Here is a 23,419-nt window from a genome sequence, read left to right on the forward strand (position 1 = left end):
TTTTTTTTTTTTTTGTTATTTTGAGACATGATCTCTCTACATAGACCAGGCTGGCCTCAAACTTGGAGATTCATGTGCCTCTGCCTTCTGAGTGCTGGGATTAGAGGCATGTATGCCCACACCTGGTAATAATTTTATTCTATCAAGATAAGAATCTCACTGTACAGGTAGCCTTGGCTGGTCAGGAATTACCAAAGAGATCAGTCTGGCCTCAAATACCCAGTGATCTGTTTTTGACTCCCTAGTCCTAGGGCTAAAGGTGTGTGTCATCATGCCTGGCTGATAACATTTTTAAAGAGCTCACTGTAGCCCATCCAGAAAACTTCCTGTAACTCACTGGACAGTTTGAGGTATGGACTGACTCTTCCCATTTTATATCCTAGAAGAGGCTCGCCTTTTGTCCTCAGCCATGGGATACCCGACACTGTTTTTTTGTTGTTGTTTTTTGTTTGTTTGTTTTTTTGTTTTTTTGTTTTTTTTTTTTTTTTTTTTTTGAGACAGGGTTTCTCTGTGTAGCCCTGGCTGTCCTGGAACTCACTCTGTAGACCAGGCTGGCCTCGAACTCAGAAATCCACCTGCCTCTGCCTCCCAAGTGCTGGGATTAAAGGCGTGTACCACCACTGCCTGGCTGATACCCAACACTGTTAAAGCACCAGCCTAACTTAGCCCAGGTTCAGTTCAGCGTTGCCTTACACCAGGTCCTGGGATAGTGGTGCTCCTCTGACTGTCAGTTTCTCCACCTGTAAATGAGATGATAGTGCCCACCTCAGGCAGATTGGAGGTGTGTGTCAGAAAGTGTGAGGCCTTTAGAAGAGAGCCCGGTATATGCGAACTGTTCTTTGTGTGCCGAGCACAGTCCCCATCCCCGAATAGAACAGCTAACAGGCTAGCTCTGTCAATCCGTCCGTCTATTGTGCCCGAGATAGAGCTAGTGCTTCATATATACTAGGCAAGCGCTCTGTCACTGAGCTGCATCTGTAGTTTTAATTAGCCTCCTTCTATAGACAAAGAACTCACGGCTAGGAGTGAGAGCTAACGTAGCTCAGTGGTAGAATGCTTGCCCAGCATGCATGAGCACTGCAGAGAAAAAAAATGAATGGTCATGTGTGGTGGCACATTCCTAGCTCTCAGGAGGCAGAAGTCCAAGGCCACCCTGATTCAAAAACAAAAAGATGAATCCAAGGTGTATTAAGATCAGGAGGCCTCACAGGATTATAGTGACCACCATAGTCACTGAGAACTTTCTGCAGCTAAGTATTTTGTTTTTTTTTTTTTAAATATGTGCACAGGAGTGCAATAACCCCAGGAGTCCAGAAGAGGGCACTGGATCCCCGGAGTTACAGTCACAGGTGGTTGTGAGCCTCCTGGCATGGGTGCTGGGAACCAAACTTCTGCCATCAAGTGTTCTTAACCACTGAGCCGTGTCTCCAGCATCTTTATGTGGCTTAAAAAATGTTACCCCCCTACTTGTTTTGTTTTGTTTTGTTTTGTTTTTTGAGACAGGGTTTCTCTGTATAGCTCTGCTGTCCTGGAACTCACTCTGTAGACCAGACTGGCCTCGAACTCAGAAATCACCTGCCTCTGCCTCCCAAGTGCTGGGATTAAAGGCGTGCCCTACCACTGCCGGGCTACGTCCCTTACTCTTAAGCCAGGTGAGATGCCACATGCCTGAAATCTCAGCACTGGGGAAGACTAAGGCAGGAAGAGGTCCAGACCTAGCTCAAGGGGGGTGGGGGCACAAATTAACTGAGATAGGGCGTCACTCTGTAGTCTAGGCTGGACTGGAACTTGCTGTGTGGTCAGGGTTGGCCTTGATCTTCCTGCAGTTCTTCTGCCTCAGCATCTAAAGTATTGGGGCTGTAGGCATGAATCACCAGAGCCGGCATCAAATTTTAAGTTGTATGTCACCTGTGGCTATGACTATCCACTGCAGTAGGTAAGACAGACCGGAAGCAATCATTTTTGCTTATGGGGATAGAACCCAGGGCCTTATGCATAGTGGCAGGCACTCTACCATTCAGTTCTATATCCCAAACCCCTTAACATCTTTATTAAGTGGGTGCAGTCTTTGTTCCCATTTGTCGGATGAGGAAGCCAAGGGATAAAGAGACCTATGTAGTCACATAGCCAATAAGGGCCAGAGCTGAGCTTTGAACCTGGTTTCTGCATCCATTCTGCCATGCTTCCTGACATCCTTGTCTCCCCAGACGGGCACGCTGAGGTTCTGTGGGACCACCGAGTTCGCCAGTGGCCAGTGGGTGGGAGTGGAGCTAGATGAACCGGAAGGCAAGAACGATGGCAGCGTTGGGGGTGTCCGGTACTTCATCTGCCCTCCCAAGCAAGGTCAGTCTCTTAACTGGGGTCCAGGCCCAGTTAGATGGGGGTATGCTCAATTCTGATGCTGCTGTCTGGGGAAAGGGGATGGGGTGGAGACACAGTAAGGCCAAGGGTCTCTTGGCTTGGGCAGTGCTAAACCCAGTCTCTGCCTGCTCCCCAGGTCTCTTTGCATCTGTGTCCAAGGTCTCCAAGGCAGTGGACGCACCCCCTTCATCTGTTACCTCCACACCCCGGACTCCCCGGATGGACTTCTCCCGAGTAACTGGCAAGGGCCGAAGGGAACACAAAGGTCAGCAGTGTGGAGTCAGATGGGTGGGAAGAGTCGGCCTTGGGGACACTGTGGGTGGCTCAGTTTCTATGGTTCTGTTTTTCCTCAATTCCAGCTGTAGAGAATAAGCTGACTCCCTACTTCAGTGACTTGGCTTCTCCTCTGACCTACCCCTGGCCCAGCCCCAGCTTTGAGAAGGACTTCTAGGGTTCTCAGCCTCCTGAGACTTAGTTTACTCTCAGGCTCCAAGAACTCTCCCAGTTTTAGGAAAGAATCTGTCTCTAGGGGTTACTGTTTCAGAAGTTTCTGGCTTTCATGAATAAAGGTACTCTCAGACTAAAATTCAACCTTATCTGACCACTATCCCCCCTCCCTCTGATGTAGGTGTCCATGTACGGACAAATGTTGGCAGGTGCTTTCATAAATACATGCCTGCTCGTGTGGAGCAGGCCTCTTCCTCCTAAGTACTGGGATTAAAAGGGTTTGCCACCACTGCCCGGCTGGCTTCCACTTAATTTTTGTGAGACAGAATCTTTCACTGAACATAAGATCATATATTTGGCTGGACGGGCCAGCACACAAGCTCAGGGGACCTGCCTGTGCCTTCCTTCTTGGTGCCCGCAGCTGCACATGGCTTTTCACATGGGTGTTGGGAATCTAAACTCAGGTTCTCAAAGTTGAGCTGAGCTCAACCCTATTTATTTTCTAGGTGAGGTCCCACGGGGTTGCACAGGCTGATCTTGAACACCTTGGCTTGCTGGGTGATGGTGGCACACACCTTCAATCACAGCACTAGAGAAGCAGAGGCAGGTGGAACTCTGTGGGTTCGAGGCCAGCCTAGTCTACGAGCAAGTTCTAGGGCCACACAACCGACTCAGAAAACAAAAGCAAAAAACCCACCTTAGCTCAAGTGATCTTGCCTCAGTCTCTGAGCCCTGGAGACTATAATCCCTCACCACTACCTTCAGTTCCTTTCTTTTTCTGTCTGGTCATGTTAGGGATTGTATTCAGGACTTGAATGTATGCTAAGCAAGTGCTTTACTCCTGAGCCATGCCTCCACCCTTATTTTCTGTATTATTGAAGGGAAATTTTGGGGCTCCTGACTTCTACCTCCATTCTTCCTTTGGACTCCATATCTTTACCTTTTTTTCCTAGGGAAGAAGAAGTCCCCATCTTCCCCATCTCTGGGCAGCCTGCAGCAGCGTGAAGGGGCCAAAGCTGAAGTTGGAGATCAAGTCCTTGTGGCAGGCCAGAAGCAGGGAATTGTGCGCTTCTACGGGAAGACTGACTTTGCTCCAGGTGAGGGTGGGCTCTGGGCTGGGATGTGACTCAGATGCATAAAGCCCTGGGTTGCATCCGTAGCACTGAGGTCGAGGCCTCCTGGCAACATCCTTGTTACAGGTTACTGGTATGGCATTGAGCTGGACCAGCCCACAGGCAAACATGACGGCTCTGTGTTCGGCGTCCGGTACTTTACCTGTGCTCCAAAGCATGGGGTCTTTGCACCAGCATCTCGTATCCAGAGGTGAGCCTCGCTGTGCCCCTCTGCTCAACAAGCCACCTAGAGCCCATGTCTCCCTTCAGGTGGTCCTTTTGGACTGGCGTGACGTGGTTGGGTGTTGTACTATACTTATTCCCTTTGGGTCCCCAGGGGTTCATCCAGCTCCTAGCCCTTCATGGTTCTGAATGTTCTGTGTGTCTTCCCAGGATTGGTGGATCCACTGATCCCCCCGGAGACAGTGTTGGAGCCAAAAAAGTGCATCAAGTGACAAGTAAGTTAGGGGCTGGGATGCAGGAAGGAGTGTGGGTATCAGGTTGGGAGAAGGGCTATGGGCTCTCAGCTATATGTTAGTGACAATCTCTGGTATTTAATCGGATACATGCAACCAGAAAAATATGAGACAGGGTCCCAAGAAAGATAGGTACTGTAGATATGGGGACGTTAGCAAGGGTATGAGGGTTTGGAATACAGTTTAGTTGTAGAGCACCTGCCTAGAATCCCCCAGTGAGGGATTAGGGGTAGAGCATAGCTCAACAGGCATAAGGCCCTTGGTTCAATCCCAAGCACTGAAAAAAAAAAAAAAAAAAATCTGTGGGGCTAGAGGGATGACTCAGTGGTTAAGGGCACGGGCCATTCTTCCAAAGGACCAGAGTTCAAGTCTCAGCACCCACATGGCAGCTCGCAAGTGTCTGTAACTCCAGATTCAGGGGATCTGTCACCCTCACATGGACATACATGCAGGCAGAACACCAATGCACATAAAAAAATTTAAAAATCTGTAATACCAACAGATTCTGGAGTTGAGGTGGAAGGATTGCAAATTTTAGACCAACCTCAACTACATAGTGAGATTATTTAAAACAAATGAAACCCAACCTAACTAACAAAAACAAGCGTCTAAGTAGGCACGGGGGAAGAGGGATTCGATGGGAGTGTTGGAGGTGTGGGTAACTAATGGGAGGGAGCATTGAGTACTAATAAGAGGTTCAAGTGTATATTGAAGATGAAGGAATCTAGTCCAGGTCTGGAGACATGGATAGATATGATTGGGTGTGTGTATGTGTGTTTGTGGGGGGAGAGTTGTCGATAACACAGGTGACTTTACTGTTACCTCTCTTGAGACCTTGCCTTCCTTTCCAGTGACACAGCCCAAACGCACCTTCACGACAGTCCGGACCCCAAAGGACATTGCGTCAGAGAACTCTATCTCCAGGTGCGTGGCTAACCTTCTAGCGGAAGGTTAGAGATGTCTGCAAGGCCACTGGCTGTGGTGTGCAGGGCCACTGGCTGTGGTGTGCAGGGCCACTGGCTGTGGTGTGCAGGGCCACTGGCTGTGGTGTGCAGGGCCCCTGGCTGTGGTGTGCAAGACCCTCCTTGAGTTGGAAATGGAAGTTAAGTTGTAAGTAGAGTGGATGTAGTGGCTATGCCTGTAATCCCAGCACCCAGCGGACAGGAGGATCAAGGATTCCATGCCTCCCTGAGCTACGTGGTGTGATACTACTGTCTCATTCATGAAACCCACTTTAAAAAATAAGAGAGGAGGAAAGGGGAAAGAGGCAGGTGGATCTCTGTGAGTTCAAGGGCATCTTGCAACTTGGTCTACAAAATGAGTTCCAGCACACAGGGAGACACAGAGAGAAGCCTGTCAAAAAAACAAAAACAAGCAAACAAAAAAAAAAACAAAATCCAAAACCCAACCCAAAAGCCAGGCAGTGATGGTGCACACCGTTAGTCCCAGCACTAGGAGGCAGAGCCAGCCTGGTCTACAGAGCAAGTTCCAAGACAACCCCAGCTACACAAAGAAATCCTGTCATGAAAACAAACAAACAAACAAAAAACCAGAGTATGCCATCCTTGTCTTGTACAGTGGCTCATGCAACACATGTACAGCACAGGGAGGCTGAGGCAGAAGGATTGCCCTCAGTCTGAGAACAGCTTGGGGTATATAGTGAGACTGCCCCACAAAAACAGTGAAGGGGGAAGGAGGAGAGGGGGGCATCTTTAGAAAGCAGAGTTTGCCGGGCAGGGGTGGCACAAGCACTTGGGAGGCAGAGGCAGGCGGATTACTGAGTTCTAGGCCAGCCTGGTCTACAGAATGAGTTCCAGGACAGCCAGGGCTACACAGAGAAACCCTGTCTCGAAAAACCTACCGGCGTCGAAAAACCAAAAAAAAAAAAAAAGAAAGAAAAAAAAAAGAAAGCAGGGCTTGCCTGGATTCTGAGGCACACACACACTGCACCAGCTGGAGGTAGGATGCCAGGCACAGAGGTGGAGTGAGGGAGCCCGATGCCACGTCCCTGTACCCGCCTGACTGCTCTTCCTCTTTCAGGTTGCTCTTCTGCTGCTGGTTTCCTTGGATGCTGAGGGCGGAGATGCAGTCGTAGAGGCCCTGAATACCTAACCCAGAGACAGAGTCCCCTCTAGCATCTCCTGACACCAGGAGTCCCCCAGTCACCCCAAGATAGAGATTCCCAGTGACGCCTCCAGACTAGAAACCCCCTGTTAGCCAGCCCTTGATTACTGAGGTCCCATTATTAACAGATCTCCCACCATGATGACTCCCCAAATACAGACCTCATGTTACCCCAAAAGAGATTCCCTGAGTAGCACCTTCAGGCTAGTCCCTGTCCCCTGCCCCTCAGAGCAGATTTCCCCCCAATAAACATTTTCCATTTCACCTAAGGGATGTGACCCTCTCCACAACAGGACGTTCTTGAGTTAACCAGTGGATTAGAGTCCCATGAATGAAGACCCCCACCCCCGGTTCTCCTTAAGCATAGGTCATACCTTCAGAATAGCCAGCCACATCACTATCCCCATTTAACATCAGTCTCCTCAAAATGTTGTGACCCTAAGGTCACCAGAAAGCCCTTATACTATACTCTCCTTATCAGAGATGCCCTCCATTCACTTAAGTCCCTGTTCTCACCCCTGAATAAGACACCCACTTAGCCGGCCCACTCACCCCAATTTACAAACACCAAAACTGTCCTGGAAGCATGAACTACAGGACAGCAAGTCTTCCTGCCCTCTGTACTCTGAGAAACCCCCAGTGCCTTGTATGAAGCCCACCCCGTATGGCCCACAGTCCCTGTGCTGGCCAAGGCTCCCAGAAAATTCTCTATTTTTTAAAGTAATAATTTCCCCCCTTTAGGGGGGAATCCCCAAATTTGGAGGCCCCATTCTAGAACTCTGGGGAGTTCAAATTCCAGAGAGAATATATATTATATATATCCCCAATTCCCCATCCCTGTAAGCCCTACAATCTCTAGAAGACCCCAAATTTCTAATTCCCACGACTTCCCCTACCCAAGTCACAGAATCTTCAAATCCCCAGGGAATCCCAAACTTAAAACCCCAATCCCAAACCCTCAGGAAACCCCCAACTATAAGGTCCTTAGGACGGGGAGGAAGGCACCTGTTGCCAGGAGACCATCCCAGGCTCTCAGGGCATCTCAACTCCCAGGCACCAGGAGACCCCAAAACAGGAAGTCCCATCTTTGGAAAAGGATAGAGGACTCTAATACTCTTAGTCCATGGATCTTTTAACTTCCCAATCTCCAAATTCCATGGGCCCCAGCTTCAAGGGAACCCCCAAGTCCCAAATCTCTGATTGCTAATATGTGCAGGGCCTCAGGGCTCTTAACAGGACCCCAAGTCACGGAGTCCCTACTTCAATCTACCTTCCGGTCACAGGTCCAAGACACAAAATCTGAGTCATTGGCCCCAAAGAACTTCACAGCACCTGGGCCAGACCAACAGCCTGAGGGAGAACCTGCGGGCCCCATAGGTCCAGAGCAGACCTGGGGCCCTGACCACCAAGGACAGCTCACGACTGCCCCTTCACTGCATGCCCCTAAACTCAGCATGACCCCTGTCCTCTTCAATAAAGACGTTTCTATGGCCTTCTTGTGTCAGGTCACTGGGGGTTTATTGCATTGACCCTGTGCTCTTGCTGGGTAAAGATGGCGGAAGGTTTTGTTTTTTATTCTTTTTTTAATGTCCTTTCCCTATGTCAGTAGCACAGGACCTACAGCTTGGCCTGCAGAAGGCTAAGTCCTTCATGCTCCTTTCCTGTAGTCCCCCTCACTGTGGGTCTCAGATATCAGACTTACACGTCTGTTAGGTTCTGGAGCCCTGATTGTAGGAGCCAGGCGAAGTCCCGCCTCTGAGTTGAGGACGCAGCCTATGCTTGAGCGAGGATGGAGGACGCTGAGTGAGAGCGTGGATTGGCTGGGAGGGCGGGCCCTTAGGTCCTCTGAATACGCCCAGTGGTCTAAAACTTCCTGCGTCAGTAATACTGGGCGGAAGTTGCCGGAGGCTGGGGGCGTGCGAGGATGCGATTGTTGGGTCTGGAAATTGGACAAGACTCTGACCGGTCAGATTTATTTTGGGGAGGGGAGTTTCGGAGGTCTAAGGGGACTCAGGGTGAGAGCTCTAGGGGGCTCAGAGTGTGGAATCCTGATACTCAGGGTCTGGGATCTGAGAGGTTCTACGGAGGAAGAAGCTTTGGCAGTCTGGCTCAGGTCCGAGGGTGCTGAAGTGAAGGGGGGCACTCGGCAGAGGAACTCAGAGAGGTTTCCGAGTGGGGAGATAAGAGGAGGCTAGGAGTGGACAGGTCTGAGAAAGCTCAGAATGGGAGCTGTGAAGGAGCGGAGGGGAGAGGAGGGTCCTTAGGCTCTGAAGGACCTATGCTTATGATTGCATTGGAGAGAGGCTTCCTGTGTGGGCTCAGAGAATGGTCTCTGTGAGGCTTGGGAAGACTCCGTATAGTTTGGTGGGCAACGGTGGACAGAACGATAGAGGAGTATACTGGCTGCTGATATCAGGGCTGGAATCCGGGGATCGCGGGACGGGGAGTGATCATTGGGTGGCTTTGTGAAACTAAAGACTCTCAGCTTTGAAGATTGGAGTTTATATAGGAAGTCTGAGGATAGGGTCTAGCCCCTGATGGACTGGAAGGAAGGCTGGTCACAGCTTGAAGATAGGAGGCTTAGTGACTTACCCCTCCCCACAGGACGGCACACAAGGAGTTGGTATCCATGGAGGAGCAAGACGCCAGGGTCCCAGCACTGGAACCATTCAGGGTGGAACAGGTTGACAAGGCTGGGGCGTAGAGGAGGAATGTGGATTGGACTGCCCCAGCCCTCCTCAGAGTCTAGCCCTCTGCCCACTTCCAACCTGCAGGGTCATAGGCCATCCCAAGTCCCTCTCCAAAAGGAAAGGTTGCCTAGTCACGATAGATCCCTGTGTTGGGCAAACCTGTTCTTAACCTTGGTAATGCTGGGACCCGTTAATACAGTTCCTCAAGTTGTGGTGATTCCCCCCTCTGCCAAAAGATTATTTTCGTAGATACTTCATAAGTATTTTATGAATCGTCATGTGAATATCTGTGTTTCCTGATGGTCGGATCTGTTGACTCAAAGGGGTCTCGACAACCCACAGGTTGAGAACCACTGTCCTAACGGCACTTTCCTTTATAGGCGCCACCTCTAATCTACTATGTCCCTGACTTCATCTCCAAGGAAGAGGAGGAGTATTTGCTTCGACAGGTGACCCCAATGCCTCTCTTTTTTTAGCATGTGTGTTTGTGTATGTGTGTGTGTGTGTGTGTTTGTGTGGTCACATGACATAAACGTTTGTTGGGGGAGGGGCCATCTGTCCTTCTTGGCCGCTGCTTTCCTCATGGCTGCCAGCACGTTGCACAGCTCCTCCTGCTTCCTCTTGGCAGGGATGTGCATGCCCACTCTCTTCTCGATGAACGTGAGTGCCCACTTGTCCTTGGACACCTTGAGCAGCCCGGTGGCATGCTGATCATAGGGCATGAAGCTGCACACCTCCGGGGTCATGTCTCACATGAACTTGGTGTGCTTGGTGAGGCGGCCATGGCACTGGCTGTGCCTCCACTTGCTGATGCTATTCTGTCACCTTGTGGCCCTTGTTGAGGCCCAGGGCCATAGCTGCTGCTCTCCTATAGAGCCAGAACAGGACCCCTCCCCGTCTTTCTTGTCCTCCTATAATTCCTTTCCAACACTCAGCCCCTGTATGAGAACCCCAGGACTGGGGAAACCCTGGCAAGGAGAGTACCTTTGCACACCCTCATGCACCCCATTCCTTTTTTTTTTTTTCGAGACAGGGTTTCTTTGTGTAGCCCTGGCTGTCCTGGAACTCACTCTGTAGACCAGGCTGGCCTCCAACTCAAGACATCCGCCTGCCTCTGCCTCCCAAGTGCTGGGATTAAAGGCGTGCACCACCACTGCCCGGCTCCCATTCCTCTTTCACACGTTTCTAGGTCTGTCTGAAAGAGCTTTCCTAGCCAGGTATAGAGGCACATACTTGCTTCAGCATACTTGCTTCAGCTAGGGAGGCTGAAGCAAGAGCATCCCAATTTCAGGCCTTTTGGTTTTTTAGATTTTTTTTTTTTTAAATTTCATGAGTGTGTGTATGCTTTGTTTGCAGGCATGTCTGTACACTACCTCTATACAGTGTCCAAGGAGGCTAGAAGAGGGTAGTGGAGCTCTCCTGAAACTGGAGTTACAGATGGTTGTGAGTGGCCACGTGGGTATTAGGAGTGAACCTGGGCCCTTTGCAAGAGCCGCAAGTGCTTTAAACCACTGAGCCAATTCTCCAGCCCTGTATCGTGAGGTCTTCTTTGAACAAAGCAAACAAAATAAACAAGAAAGACGTTCCCTTAGAGGCTTAGGAAAACCAAAATGTGTGTGTGTGCTTGTGCACACACATGTGTGTGGGTTGGTGCGTGCATGTGTGTGTGTGTGTGTGTGTGTGTGTGTGTGTGTGTGTGTGTGTTCCTGGTGTGGGGTACAGCTAGGCATACACTCTACCATCAAGACACACCTCCACCAGGCTAAGGGCACACTTCTAGAGCTCAAATTCTCTACACTGAGATAGTCCAGTCTAACCTCTAAAACAAGGGTGTTATTGAGATCACATTCCTGACAGGAGTAGCCCAGAGCAACCCCAGAGCCTTAGGAACAAAGTATCAGAGCTCATTTTCCCTATGTTGAGACATACCCTTTCCTGAAGTGCTAGCTCTGGGAAGGAGGATGCAGGAGGATCAGGAATCCACAGTCATGCTCAGTTATGTGGAGTTTTTGAGAGTAGTCTGGGATACATGAGACCCCATCCTACTCTCCCCTACCTCCCAAATCTGGGCCTATACTACACCACGAATAAGTTCCCATTTGCAGCTGTGGGTGCAATCTGGACAGAACGTCCATTACCCCATTGATTGCCAGAGTTGAATCAATGATCTGTCTGACCTGGCAAGTGTCCCCGTGCTTCCCCACACCATCATGAGTCTCCTTCCTGAAGCTAAACTCTTTTTTTTTTTTTTTCTTTTTCCTCAAGACAGGGTTTCTCTGTGTAGCCCAGGCTGGCCTCGAACTCAGAAATCTGCCTGCCTCTGCCTCCCAAGTGCTGGGATTAAAGGCATGTGCCACCACTGCCCAGCTGAAGCTAAACTCTTGATAAAGCAACCTTCCTGGATAGAAAAGGACCATCTTTCAGTCAAGGTTATATGAATAGCTGCTCTCCCCAATTGGAACCCCCAGATAAGCTCTAGATAGCCAATTTCCACCCCACATAAAGGCCCTTGTGTTGGCATGGGTAGGAAAGTCCTGAAAACCCCATTCCTCACCTCCTAGGTTTTCAATGCCCCAAAGCCAAAGTGGACCCAGCTGTCCGGGAGGAAGCTTCAGAACTGGGGTAAGTGCTCCTGGCTAGGGAATGTGATTGGGGAAAGATGAGAAGAACTCTTGTTCAATGGTCTCAAAACATGTGGGGCTGTCTCCAAGGGTCCCAGAACTCCCAGAGCAAGGGGATACAGAGGTGGTGGTCTTGAGGGATCTGGGCATCTATTAGTTAGTTGGGAGTATCTCTAAGAGCCTAGTGCTTTGAAGGAGACTTCAGAAAAAATCCGGTGACAGTCTCCAAAAGTCAGTGGGTAGGGATGTTTCCAACTACTGGAATATCCTTAATGGGGATACCAGATCTAAGACTCTGATTGGGTCCCTTCAAACCTCCATTGCTCTCTGCAGGTGGGCTCCCCCATCCCCGGGGGATGGTCCCTGAGCGACTCCCTCCATGGCTTCAACGCTACGTGGACAAAGTGTCTGACCTGAGCCTTTTTGGGGGTCTCCCAGCTAACCACGTCCTTGTGAACCAGTACCTGCCTGGGGAGGGCATCATGGTAACTGCGCATCCTCATCCCAGTTCCCCTGCTAAGCACCTCCCCCAGATCTCCAAGTCATTAAGAGGAGGCTAGCTATCACGCTTGCCTGCCTTCACTCCATACACTCACCTCGGCATGTCCCTCCCTGTCCCAGCTTAGGCACGCCACTTTGACTTAGTGGAGTGGCGTAGGCTCCCTGGTGCCCCCTTCTTCCCCAGCCTCATGAAGATGGACCACTGTACTATCCAACTGTCAGCACCATCAGCCTGGGCTCCCACACTGTCCTTGATTTCTATGAACCTCGACAGCCAGACGATGACGTCCCTATAGAACAGGTGGGTCCTGAGATGATGCCCCAAACGTTTGGGGGCATCCTAACATCTGACGTCCCATGTACTCCGGGACAGTCTGACTCTACCTGTATTTAGAGTATTCCTGACACCCAGACATGTCCCCCTGTCCCTCATTGGGTATCCCTACTTTCTCCCGGATAGCCAGCCCATACCCAACCAATCTGCTTGTACGGTGCTCCAGCCGCCATAGTACCCACGGATCCCGATACTTACTTCTCCATGGTGTTGGATGGCTAAAGATATGGATGACCTGTGACCCTCCCACAGACCACTTGAGCTCAGCACGGTGTCCCAACAAACTTTTTTTAAAGAAATACTATTTACTTATTTTTGAAAACAGGTATATGTAGCCCAGGCAGGCCTCATGTTTGCCATCTTTCTGTCCCATCCTCCCAGTGCCAGAGTTACAAGCGTATGCCCCTGTGCCTGGCTCCAACACATATTCCTGATATCCTCCAGATACCCCAATGTGTCCTTCACTCGTGTGTGCCCCAGTATCCTCCCAGATGGCACAGGGCACCTTAACACCAGTGTCCTGAAACTCTAGTCATATGCTCTATGACCCCTATATTCTCCTTAACCTCACGCAGCTCTGTTGGGGATACCCAACACCCTTATCTCTGATTTCTAGCCCTTAAGTCATGCATTGTTGATACCCCAGTATTCATAGAGTCTCCCCCTGAACACCCCAGCCGGATGCTTCTCTGGGATAGGCCACAGGCCACTCCCTTTAACCTCTGCCTTGGAGCCTGACCCCAGCAGTACACCCCCAGATTAGTCCCAGCCCCTCAGATGTCAGCTAAAGCTCCCACAGTGTAGATGTCCTCATCTGTAGCATAGGTCATGGCTCCTCCCAAAGGACTTGCGCGCGCGCAGACACACACACACACACACACACACACACACACACACACACAGCCCAATAGTCTCGTCCCCTTTTCTCCCGGGGAGTTGCTAGCTGATGCGATATCCACTGACCGTTATCAACTGATTCCCGCAGCCCAGACCGCCTCAACAGCCCATCACCTCGCTGCTGGTGGAACCACGGAGCCTGCTGGTGCTCCGGGGCACAGCTTACACACGCCTGCTCCACGGCATCACAGCTACCCGTGTGGATGAGCTGGACGTCGCTTCGCCGCCGCCCAATGCGGCTGCCTGCAAGTTAGCACTGCCCGGAGCCCACCTGGTGCGCGGCACCCGTGTCTCGCTGACCATTCGCCGTGTGCCCCGAGTGCTGCGCACCAGCCTCCTGCTGAGCAAGTGACCACCAGTCTCTTAAACCCTGCGACCTTGGAACCCTAGGGAAGAGGTAGCTAGCCAGTGTTATTTATTTTCCTAGTAACCATGGAAACCATGGAGAAGGCACTATTTCAAATAAACACAAAATACCTTGACTGGTTTTGGATTTTTACTAGTTGGGAACAGATGCCTCCGTTTCTTTCTTCCTCGCCGCCCCTCTCTTCAACACTGAAGACAGAATCCAGGGCCTATTGGGTGCTAGACAAATGCTGTACCACTAAACTAGAACCCCAGCAACAATTGCATTATTTTTTAGTTTTGTGATAGGGCTTCTATAAGCTGCCTAGGCTGGCCTTGAACTTTCGATCCTCTTGCCTGAGATGACAAGCTTTAGCTGCCAGGTGCTGGGACTTTTTTTCAGTATCATTATACCCGAGACTTTAAATGAATGGGATGGGCCCTGGTGCTCAGATACAGGCGGTCCTGAAGGTGACAGGATCCAGAGTCTTGAGGGGATGGGTGGGGTTTTCTATCTCTCTCTTTCTCTTTTTTTTCTTTTCTTTCTTCCTTTTCGTTTTTGTTTTTGTTTTTGTTTTGTTTTTTTGGTTTTTTTGAGACAGGGTTTCTCTGTGTAGCTGGCTGTCCTGGAACTCACTCTGTAACCAGGCTGGCCTCGAACGCAGAAATCTGCCTGCCTCTGCCTCCCAAGTGCTGGAATTTAAAGATGTGAGCCTGCCTATCTCAAAGCCCCAGGGGCGGTGTAGGGTGGTATGGGCTGATTCAGGCTCTCCTACTGGGGAAGAAGGAGTTAAACGTCTCTGCACCTCAGCCAGGCATCAGGTTTCTCGGGTCCAGGTTCTTCCAGGAAGGGGTGGAGTTAGGCTGGCCCCTGGGCCTCTCAGTAGCCTCAGGCTTGGGTAAGTCCTGCTGAGAAAGCATGGGGGACTGTCTGAGAAAGAGGCTGCTGTTACTAGACGTCTTCACCTGACTATCCCCCAAGTGCACAGCCATGGCCCTGTTTCCACCCCTTGGCCATGAATTCCCGCCAGAGCCTGTGAATGGACCCCTGGGAGCCCCTAGGGAGCTGGATGTTGCCGGACACACCATCTGCCCTGCACCTGAGGAGGAGACGAGCAGGTGGGGACTGGGGCTTGATAGTGGTTCCAAGGGAGGGAGCTGCGGGAAGGGCCATGGGTGACCATGACTGAATAATGACATGGAGAAAAGTGGGGATGAAGTTAAGGTGGAAAAGGAGACACTGTGGCTCACCACGGGGCCGGCCCATCAACATTTCTTCTTTCTAGGCTAGAGCAGGTCCAGGCCTCCTTGGGCCCACCTGAGCATTTCATGGGTGAACTGAAGAGCACTGAATCTGCCACCAGCCTCTCAAGACTACCACTGACCTCTTCCCATGAGCATCAAGATAGGGGCAAGCCCTGTGAGGTGAGCTGAGCACCGTCTCTGTTCTAGTCCCACTTCCTGTCTGTCCTCCTTCCTGTCTGTCCTCCTGAATCTGCCACTTGCTTTAGGATACTATGATTCTGAGGGGGCGCTGTTAGGACATTTGTTTGACAATCCGTATAGAAGTATTTCAGTTATTTTTAATCGTTTTTTGTATTTACTGTGTGTGCGCCTAAGTGTGAGCAGGCGTGCAGGCACATTATGCATGCTGGTGCTAGAGTCCAGTGTCTCTCAGTCACATTCCGCTATGTGTCAGGGTGTCTCATTGAACCTGGCTAGAGTGGCTGGCCAGTGAGCACCACAGATCTGCCTGACTCCACCCTTCCAGCACTGATATCACCGACCTGTGCTACATGCTTGGTTCTTTGTGTACTTGCTTGCACAGCAAACATTATATCAACTGAGCCATCTCCCCAGTTTCCCCCAAACTCCTTATTTGAGATAGGCTTTCCACTGTGTAGCTCAGGCTGCCCTTGAACCTTCGATTCTCTTGCCTCAGAGAACAGGGGTTATAAGTCTATTTTACCGTCTCCAAGCTGGACATATTTCCATATTTTACTAAGGAGGAAATGAGAATTTTTATTAATGACCCCATTCCTTTTGGGAGTATTCTGCTCCATTATCTCTCCCAGTTTAGACCCATATAAAGACCTTTCTAGAAGGCTCGGGAACCCGAAGATCTTAAATTAGATGTCTCCAGCCTTGGGGTAAAGGGCTGCCAGGTGGGAGCAGCCTAAGTATTTTGTCAGGAGATGGACACGGCTTCAGAGAAACGCCCATAAGGCAGCAGCCTACTTGGGAGTAGGGGTAGTGTGCGGCCACTGGCACTGATTTTGGCTCCCGGACTCTCCAGCACTCTGACTCTGGGCTGGAAGTACTAGAAGCTGAGCAGGACAGCCTACATCTTTGTCTGTTGAGGTTGAACTTCCGGCTGCAGGACCTGGAACGAGGCCTCGGGTCTTGGACGCTGGCCCACAACAGGATTGTCCAGCTGCAGGTAGGCAGTGGGAGGTCAGGATATGGGGGAGTGGGTAGCGTCCTTGGTGTGGGTATAAGCTTTCTTGGATAGAAAGTGGGTTGATTGCATATTCTGGAAGACAAAATAACTCCAGGTTCTGCGGCAGGGGGATCCGGTACCACCGTCGTGGGTCAGAGTGTCTAACCATGTGTTCCAGGCCCTGCAGGCAGAGCTACGAGGGGCGGCTGAGCGTGTGGATGCGTTGCTTGCATTTGGGGAGGGCCTGGCAGAGAGGAGTGAACCCAGGGCCTGGGCATCCCTGGAGCAGGTCCTGAGGGCCCTCGGAACCCACCGAGACACCATCTTCCAACGGCTCTGGCAGCTGCAGGCCCAGTTGATCAGCTATAGCCTGGTATGACTTGCCCTGGTGGTCCCCAGCCCAGACCCTAATCCCCCCAACCCCCGTGACATCTATCCTCTGCTCCAGGTGCTTGAGAAGCCCAACCTCCTGGACCAGGACTTGGAAGTTGAGGGAGACTCAGACGGGCCAACAGCTGGTGGAGTCTGGGGGCCCTGGGCACCCAGTACCTTCCCCACTCCTGCAGAGTTGGAGTGGGACCCAGCAGGGGATGTTGGGGGTCTTGGGCCCTCAGGGCAAAAGAGATCTCGGATACCAGGAGCTCCCTGTGAGCTGTGTGGCTACAGGGGACCCCAGAGCAGTGGACAGGGTCTTGAGGTGAGATCAGCCCCCCTCAAAGGCTCCCTGCTTGGCTGGGCCCCACAAGGTACCTTTCTGCACCCTTGTAATGTGGCCTTTCCCTTTCAAGGAGGGCTTGGCCCTGTCTCTTCCTCTATGCCTCTCTTGTTTGATTTTTTTTATTATTATTATTATTTTTTAAAGACAGATTCATACTATGTAGTATAGGCTGGCCTTGAACTCACAATCCTCCTGCCTTAGTTTCTTCACTGCTGGGGTGGGCCCGCCTACCTGTGACCACCCCAGCTGTCACCATGGTTCTCTTGTGCGTTCTGTATCTCCTGGCTACCATGGATCCCTGTTTGCCTCCCCCTCTCCTCTGCCTTTGTCCCCTCATCCTGCTCTTCCCCGTGCTGTGGACACAGCCCTGAGCCTTCTCTAAGCACACCAGCCTCACTCCCATCTCTTAGCTACATGCCCAGCTCACCTCTCCCAGTTCAGTCTCCTTATATCACCTCTTCCAAGAGCTGCTGTGACCCAGCTTAGCATCCGCCACCATTATTTCTGACGTTCCTTACCGGGGCTTGACACGATAAATTTATCTGTTAACTTCCTGCCTCTCTGGGTGGAATGTTAAGCTCTACAGAGACCAGGAATTTTGCCCATTTCCATTCTCACCAAGCCTCCTAGAATTGTGCCTGGCCTGTAACAGACACTCATTAAATATTTGTTGACTGAATGAATAAGTAAAGTTTCTCTCTCCTCTTGGTTTCTTTGGCTCTGCCCTTCTCTGTCTCTCCCACGAGATCTGAGTGTATCTGCGTAATTTCCTCTCTGTACCACCCCCTTCCAGACCCTTCTATTACCATGCTGCCGGTCTTCCAAGAAACACGAGCCTTTCTCTTCCCACAGGACTTGCTCTCCTTGGGGCTCAGCCACCGGAAACATTTAGCAGCTCACCATCGAAGGCGTCTCCGGAAGTCTCAGGTGAGCTAGGTGCACCAGGGGATGTTGATCTAAGTAAAAGAGAGCCAGCCCATACTGACAGCCACACCTGTGAAGGATATTCTTTTCCCTCTGTAAGTGAAAAGTCTAGACACGGCAGATTCAGGACCTAAAATGCATCTTGGTTCCGTCTGTCTTTTGGTCTCTTCTCCAACCCCAGCTGGAGTCCCTTTTCCCTGGTTTACTAACCTACCCCTATGACCTCTGACCTAGTTGCAGTAGGCAAAGTCCCAGGCTTGACTTCCTGCCCAGCTTGGGTCACAGGCTGCACCCTGAACTAGTCAGAGTGCTCTGATTGGCCAGGTCTGAGTCCCATGCACCATCATGGAAGAGGGGAGAGCAAGGAAGCCAGCCTAAAGTGACCCTGAAGGTCTGAATGTAGAGGCACCCACACATCATAACATCAGCGTTATCAGGAAAAGGGCAGTGGATGCCTGAAGGACGGGTACAGATGTCCACCACACTATAAGTTCATGTGGGGCTCAGGGGTGCCAAGAAAGGAAGACAAATCAGGCCAGCCCTGTAGGTCTAGAGTAGTGAGAGAATGTCCCCACTTAAGTGCCACTGACATTCCTTCTGCTGCTCTCTACCCCCAGGACAAGAAGAGGCAAGTATCCCCCAGTCTGCCCGATGTGATGCTGGAAGTGGATCGAGGGTGAGAGGCTTCAAAGATTTGGCTGGGGTTTTGGGAGAGAGGAATCGCGGTGGTGGCCCACTCTTAGTTTTAATACCGTGTTTCTTCTCAGGGTCCCAGCTCCTGCATCCAAACGGCCCCTGGCCATCTTCTTTATCCTTCTCTTCCTCCTTCTGGTGGGTGCCACACTGTTACTGCCCTTGTCGGGGGTCTCCTGCTGTTCTCATGCCCGGCTGGCCAGGACGCCCTATCTGGTGCTCAGCTATGTCAATGGTCTCCCTCCAGTCTGAGTCTGTCAGCCCAGATATGGGCATTAAATGGCCACTTTCAAGAGATGTCTGAGAATGTTAGTGCTTGAAAACTTGGAAACAAATATAACTCAGGTGTGTTCTGACAGCCCCTCTGTACTCCTTTTTCTTGAGGGCAGGACACAGAGAGCCTATCTTAGTTGTGGTCCCCAAATTGTGACACAAAGGATAAATGTAGTCCAAGCTGTTGATTGAGTGGTAGGAGAACAAGGGCATGATCCAGGAAAGGGAGCAGGCCACCACTGGCTACCTTAAAGAGCTGGTGGCTGCAGTAGGTACCCAGAGGGCCAAATGTCTGGAGATCCCGGGAAACCGTGTGGAGCACACTCAAATTGGTTCTAGGCTTCCACACGTCATTGGTGAGGTCTCCTCCTAGAGAGGTAGACTCCCTAATACTTCCTGTCTATCTGTCTGTCCTTCCCAAGACCACCAGTCTCTGGGGCCTGAGGGAAAAAGAAAGAAAAGCAGAGACGGCACCTGCCAAGGAAGCAGGTGCCAGGCTGGGGCAGGTGCTGTTGGTGCGCTGCCAACACCTGTCTCACATCCATTCTGGAGATGTTCCCATATTATGCACAGATGGGTGTAGGCTGGGCAACCACTACCTCGGGACTGAGACACTCTCCTTCCAAGACTAATTTCCCCCCTTGGTAGTTTTACACATAGTCCAGGCTGATTTTGAACCTTCTGCCTCAGCCTCCAGAGGGCCCCGGATTACAGGTGTGGGTCATCAGGCCTAGCTAATATTTCTGTTGTGTTGCTTGGAATGAAACCCAGGGCTTGGAGCGTGCCAGGCAAATGGCCTACCACTGATCCGCATCTCTAGTCCAAATTCCTGGGGTTGACATCCTCATCTCCTCAAATCTAAGGTGTGAGGGGAAGGAGTGGGAACAGATAAACACAAGAACAAGGCAGAGCCCTGTGCTGGCCTGATGTTCATTGAACACAGCCCCTCCTCCCTGTGCTGGTCTCCAAGCTGCACACAGAACGTACACCTCCTTGAATTGTCACAATCCCCTGACAAGGTCCCACTGTAGCCAGGTGCAAAGAGAAGTCGGGGCTGAGACCACACAGGAGCAAGTGACTAAGGACCAGTCCTCCCTGACTTAATGGAGTTTGTGTGGTAACTGAGAAATTCAGGACTCCTGGCACAACTAAATCCTAAACGATGTCTTTGTCTCTGCCCCCTGCCCCTGCCCACCCATTTTGTCTTTGTCCATTTCCTAGTGGCCAGACTGTCCTATCAATTTACCAGTCAATAGGATAGCTCTCCCCTTAAACTTCCATACTTAAAAGTCCTGAGGGCTCCCCTGACTTAGGCCATGTGCTCCACCTTCAGGAGGGGCTACAGTCAGGTCTGCTAGAATCATGGAGGCTAACCTTGGGGAAGGGAGTGTGTCTACAATGTAAATTGGAATGGCTACTGGAAATGCAAAAATGGGTACTCAAGAGGTCTAGGGAGCAGTAGTTTCTAGGAGAGCCCACATAAGATAGTGCAAACCAGTATTTAAGGGGTATATCAGGGAAATCTGTCATTATGGTCTGTCTTCCTAAATACATCTATGTATCTATGTATCTTTCTATGTGTGTGTGTACACAGGCAGATGGACATCAGACAAATTGCTGTAGTTAATTCTCATTCATCTTCTTCTGTGTGGTCCCTAGGATTTGAACTCAGCCAGTCAAGCTTGTCACCAAGTTCCTTTATCCACTGAACCATCTCTCTGGACCATTTTTCCTTCCTTTTTTTCTTTTTGTTTTAGAGAAGGTCACTCTATGTAGCTCAGGCCCTGGGGGCCAGGAAGAGATGGAAGCTGGGATATGTAAAGGGCACAGGTTCAGTAAGATTTCTGTAGTTACTTTCAGAATCTGGAGTTGAGATGGCACTGTGATTAACAGGGTGACCTCGGGGATGGAGGTGAATCCTAGTGGTTATTGCACTTCCTTAGCAAGCACAAGGCCACAAACAGCAAACAACACTCTAGCCTGTGTTGTGGTAGAACATGCCTGTGAACTGGGGGTGGAGGGAGGAGTTGCGGGCCATTATCCTTACATGAGCAGATTGAGGCTGGGTTAAGTGAATCCATGGTTTTTTTTTTGTTTTGTTTTGGTTTTTTTGTTTTTTGTTTTTTGTTTTTTTTTTGAGTCCATGTCTTAAAAAGAACAGAAACAGCTGGGCAGTGGTGGCTCACGCCTTTAATCCCAGCACTTGGGAGGCGGAGGCAGGTGGATTTCTGAGTTCGAGGCCAGCCTGGTCTACAGAGTTAGTTCCAGGACAGCCAGTCAAAACAAAGAAAGGCAAAACAAAACAAGCAAGCAAACAAACAAACAAACAGAAAGTAAACCTACCAGGATCACCTTGCTAAATAAAACTGAAGCTAAGAGATGAGCAGATAGCTAACATCCTATGATGGGGGTAACAAAGTGAGATTAAAGCCATATGTAAGTAGTGTCAGAGCCTTTCTCTGTCACACACCCTCGGTCTGGGGCTCCACATTCTTCTCTTTTGCTCCCACCTGCACCTCCAACCTTGGCATGGCAGTACATGCCTACAATCCCAGAGTTTAGAGGCTGGGCAGAAGGAGCTGAATACTGAGACCATCGTAGGTTATATTATAACAAGACTCTGTCTCAAAAGAAAAAGCAAAGACCACTAATGAGAGAATCAACAAGACTGTTAAGACAATCAACAAAGAAGTGAGCACACCTCACATTTATTCCCTTTATACAAGAATCCCGAGGAAGATGAACAGGAGTAGGGACGAGGGATTCTCCAGGAGTCTTAGGCTCATTAGCTGGGATGAGCTACTGTAACCTCCCTCACAATCCTAGTTCCTCACAACGAGTCAGACTTCGGAAGTTTCTCACGGCTCACCAGGGTACTAGCAAAGGGCGGGGGGTGGGGAGGTGGGTGTGTTCTTAGAAGTCAAGAGAGGTGTCAGTTCAGAGGTGTCACGGCCCCGAAGGGAGGAGAAAGTGCGTCTGTGCTCTCTTGGACTTTGGGTTGGTGTATCACAGCACGTGTTGTGCGGCCCGCCGGTGCCACAGGATGCCCGGAACCTCCTTGGTGAGGGAGTGTCTGATCTCTCCCCACGCGTCGAGAAAATTCGGTTGTCTCTTAAGACATTTCAGCTCTCATTTAGATGAGTTCCCGTTCCTCCCCAAACTGTCAGAGGGAACCTTTCTCCGGGTCTGTCCGTCACCGTCCGTCGGATCTCGTCTCCCGTGCCCCGGTGTCTTCACAAGGATCCTTTGAGGCACCATTAGCATCCAGCCCGGTCCCCGGGGCTGTCCCGTCGCCGGGTTCCTCAGCCGGACCCCGCGGGCGCACGAAGGTACCCATGGCCGTGGCGTGGCCGGAACGCAGCAGCTGTAGCTGGCGCCGTCCCCGGCGATACAGATACTCGATACGCAGCACGTCGGAGCGCGGAAGGCTGGCGTGCTGCCGGAACTCGGCCCGCACCCGCGCCTCGGCGCCCGGCTTCCCGCGCCCGGCGCGCAGCAGCTCGCGGTACAGGCTCAGAACCTGCCTCTGCAACCGGCTGGGCCGGCTCATGACCGCCGCGTCGCGGTTAGTCGCCCCACTCCGGCCGGAAGGACCGCCCCGACACACAGCGTAGAGAAGCTAACGGGCGGGGCAACAGGCACGTCCGCCAGAAGTCCCGCCTCCTGTTTTCCGGTGCCGCCGCACCCGATTGGCTAGTACTGCAGTACGTCGTGGCGGCTCTAGAAGTGGGCGGAGTCTCTGGTGCTTTGGTCCACCCTCGAGAGCAGTCTTTGGCTGGCTTAAAGTCCTGGATATTTCTGAACTTGAGTAGAAGCAAGGGCAAGGGCCTAAGCGGTTAAACTCTGGAAGAGAGCAGGAGGACATAGTTCTGAGTCCCGGGAGGAGTGAGTGCGAAGGGTTCGAGTCCGGGACTCACCAGAGGACACGGGTATTGGGAAGGGACGAACAGTTTTCTAAGACTTTTACTATTTGCGGAGCTGGAAAGTGCATAAACTGACATGACCACTCCATGGCACGGCTAAGGGGAAGCTTTTTGTTTGTTTGTTTGTTTGTTTGTAGAGATGAGAGAGAGGACAGCCCATCTAGAAGAGTCCAGAGTAGAGAGAGGAAGTAGACTTCACATAGCCAGGACTGTCTGCTTGAGAGGAAAGAATCGTGTTGAGGTTCAGGATTAGCCACACAAACAACTGGGAGACACCAATGTCAGTAGGGTATCGAGACGGTTTATTGAACACACATACCAAGTCTGATTAATCAGGGATGCAGACCCCAGACAGTTCTCAGGGCCAATTTTTATATGGGAAAACCGTCAAACTATTTGGCTATTTAGAAAAAGCAGCACTGTGTGGCCTTTAAGCTGGTTGGCTGGGTCTAGAAGCAGGAAGGCCAGGGAATTTCCAGAGGTCTCGAGGCTCCACACAACAACACGATGTTATGGTCACGGAACATTAGGTCAGGTTAA

General features: G+C 51.0%; 4 protein-coding genes and 1 pseudogene across 7 annotated transcripts in view; 3 read left to right on the forward strand and 2 right to left on the reverse strand.

Moving 5' to 3' along the window:
* Positions 1-8,012, forward strand: part of Clip3 (CAP-Gly domain containing linker protein 3) — a 17,195-nt gene extending 9,183 nt beyond the window's left edge. For all 3 annotated transcript variants that reach the window (XM_031386055.1, XM_031386057.1, XM_031386058.1), the window contains exons 8-14: positions 2,208-2,343; positions 2,498-2,626; positions 3,762-3,905; positions 4,008-4,131; positions 4,314-4,378; positions 5,248-5,320; positions 6,437-8,012. In XM_031386055.1, the coding sequence (XP_031241915.1) occupies positions 2,208-2,343; positions 2,498-2,626; positions 3,762-3,905; positions 4,008-4,131; positions 4,314-4,378; positions 5,248-5,320; positions 6,437-6,491 (726 nt within the window). In that variant the 3' untranslated portion in view covers positions 6,492-8,012. The remainder of the gene's footprint in view (positions 1-2,207; positions 2,344-2,497; positions 2,627-3,761; positions 3,906-4,007; positions 4,132-4,313; positions 4,379-5,247; positions 5,321-6,436) is intronic.
* A 393-nt stretch (positions 8,013-8,405) lies between these two features.
* On the forward strand, positions 8,406-14,045 carry Alkbh6 (alkB homolog 6). Its single transcript, XM_031386061.1, has 7 exons — positions 8,406-8,485; positions 9,125-9,203; positions 9,591-9,659; positions 11,772-11,832; positions 12,165-12,316; positions 12,517-12,633; positions 13,652-14,045. The coding sequence occupies exons 1-7, from the start codon at positions 8,445-8,447 to the stop codon at positions 13,913-13,915; spliced, it is 783 nt and encodes a 260-aa protein (XP_031241921.1). The 5' UTR covers positions 8,406-8,444; the 3' UTR covers positions 13,916-14,045.
* On the reverse strand, positions 9,768-10,065 carry LOC116104080 (annotated as a pseudogene).
* Positions 14,046-14,111: 66 nt separating the features above from the next.
* Syne4 (spectrin repeat containing nuclear envelope family member 4) lies at positions 14,112-19,041 on the forward strand. Of its 2 annotated transcripts, XM_031386059.1 has the most exons (8): positions 14,112-15,027; positions 15,195-15,333; positions 16,205-16,348; positions 16,527-16,721; positions 16,797-17,045; positions 17,919-17,993; positions 18,608-18,666; positions 18,758-19,041. In XM_031386059.1, the coding sequence occupies exons 1-8, from the start codon at positions 14,900-14,902 to the stop codon at positions 18,933-18,935; spliced, it is 1,167 nt and encodes a 388-aa protein (XP_031241919.1). In that variant the 5' UTR covers positions 14,112-14,899; the 3' UTR covers positions 18,936-19,041. The 2 variants fall into 2 exon arrangements, with proteins under 2 accessions (XP_031241919.1, XP_031241920.1); XM_031386060.1 differs by lacking the exon at positions 16,797-17,045.
* Positions 19,042-21,631: 2,590 nt separating this feature from the next.
* Positions 21,632-22,581, reverse strand: Sdhaf1 (succinate dehydrogenase complex assembly factor 1). The gene has a single exon (XM_031384250.1). It carries the CDS (start codon positions 22,504-22,506, stop codon positions 22,150-22,152), a length of 357 nt encoding a protein of 118 aa, XP_031240110.1. The 5' UTR covers positions 22,507-22,581; the 3' UTR covers positions 21,632-22,149.
* Positions 22,582-23,419: the final 838 nt, after the last annotated feature.

Source organism: Mastomys coucha, unplaced genomic scaffold, assembly GCF_008632895.1.
Source record: "Mastomys coucha isolate ucsf_1 unplaced genomic scaffold, UCSF_Mcou_1 pScaffold21, whole genome shotgun sequence".
In the NCBI taxonomy this organism is placed as follows: Eukaryota; Metazoa; Chordata; class Mammalia; order Rodentia; family Muridae; genus Mastomys; species Mastomys coucha.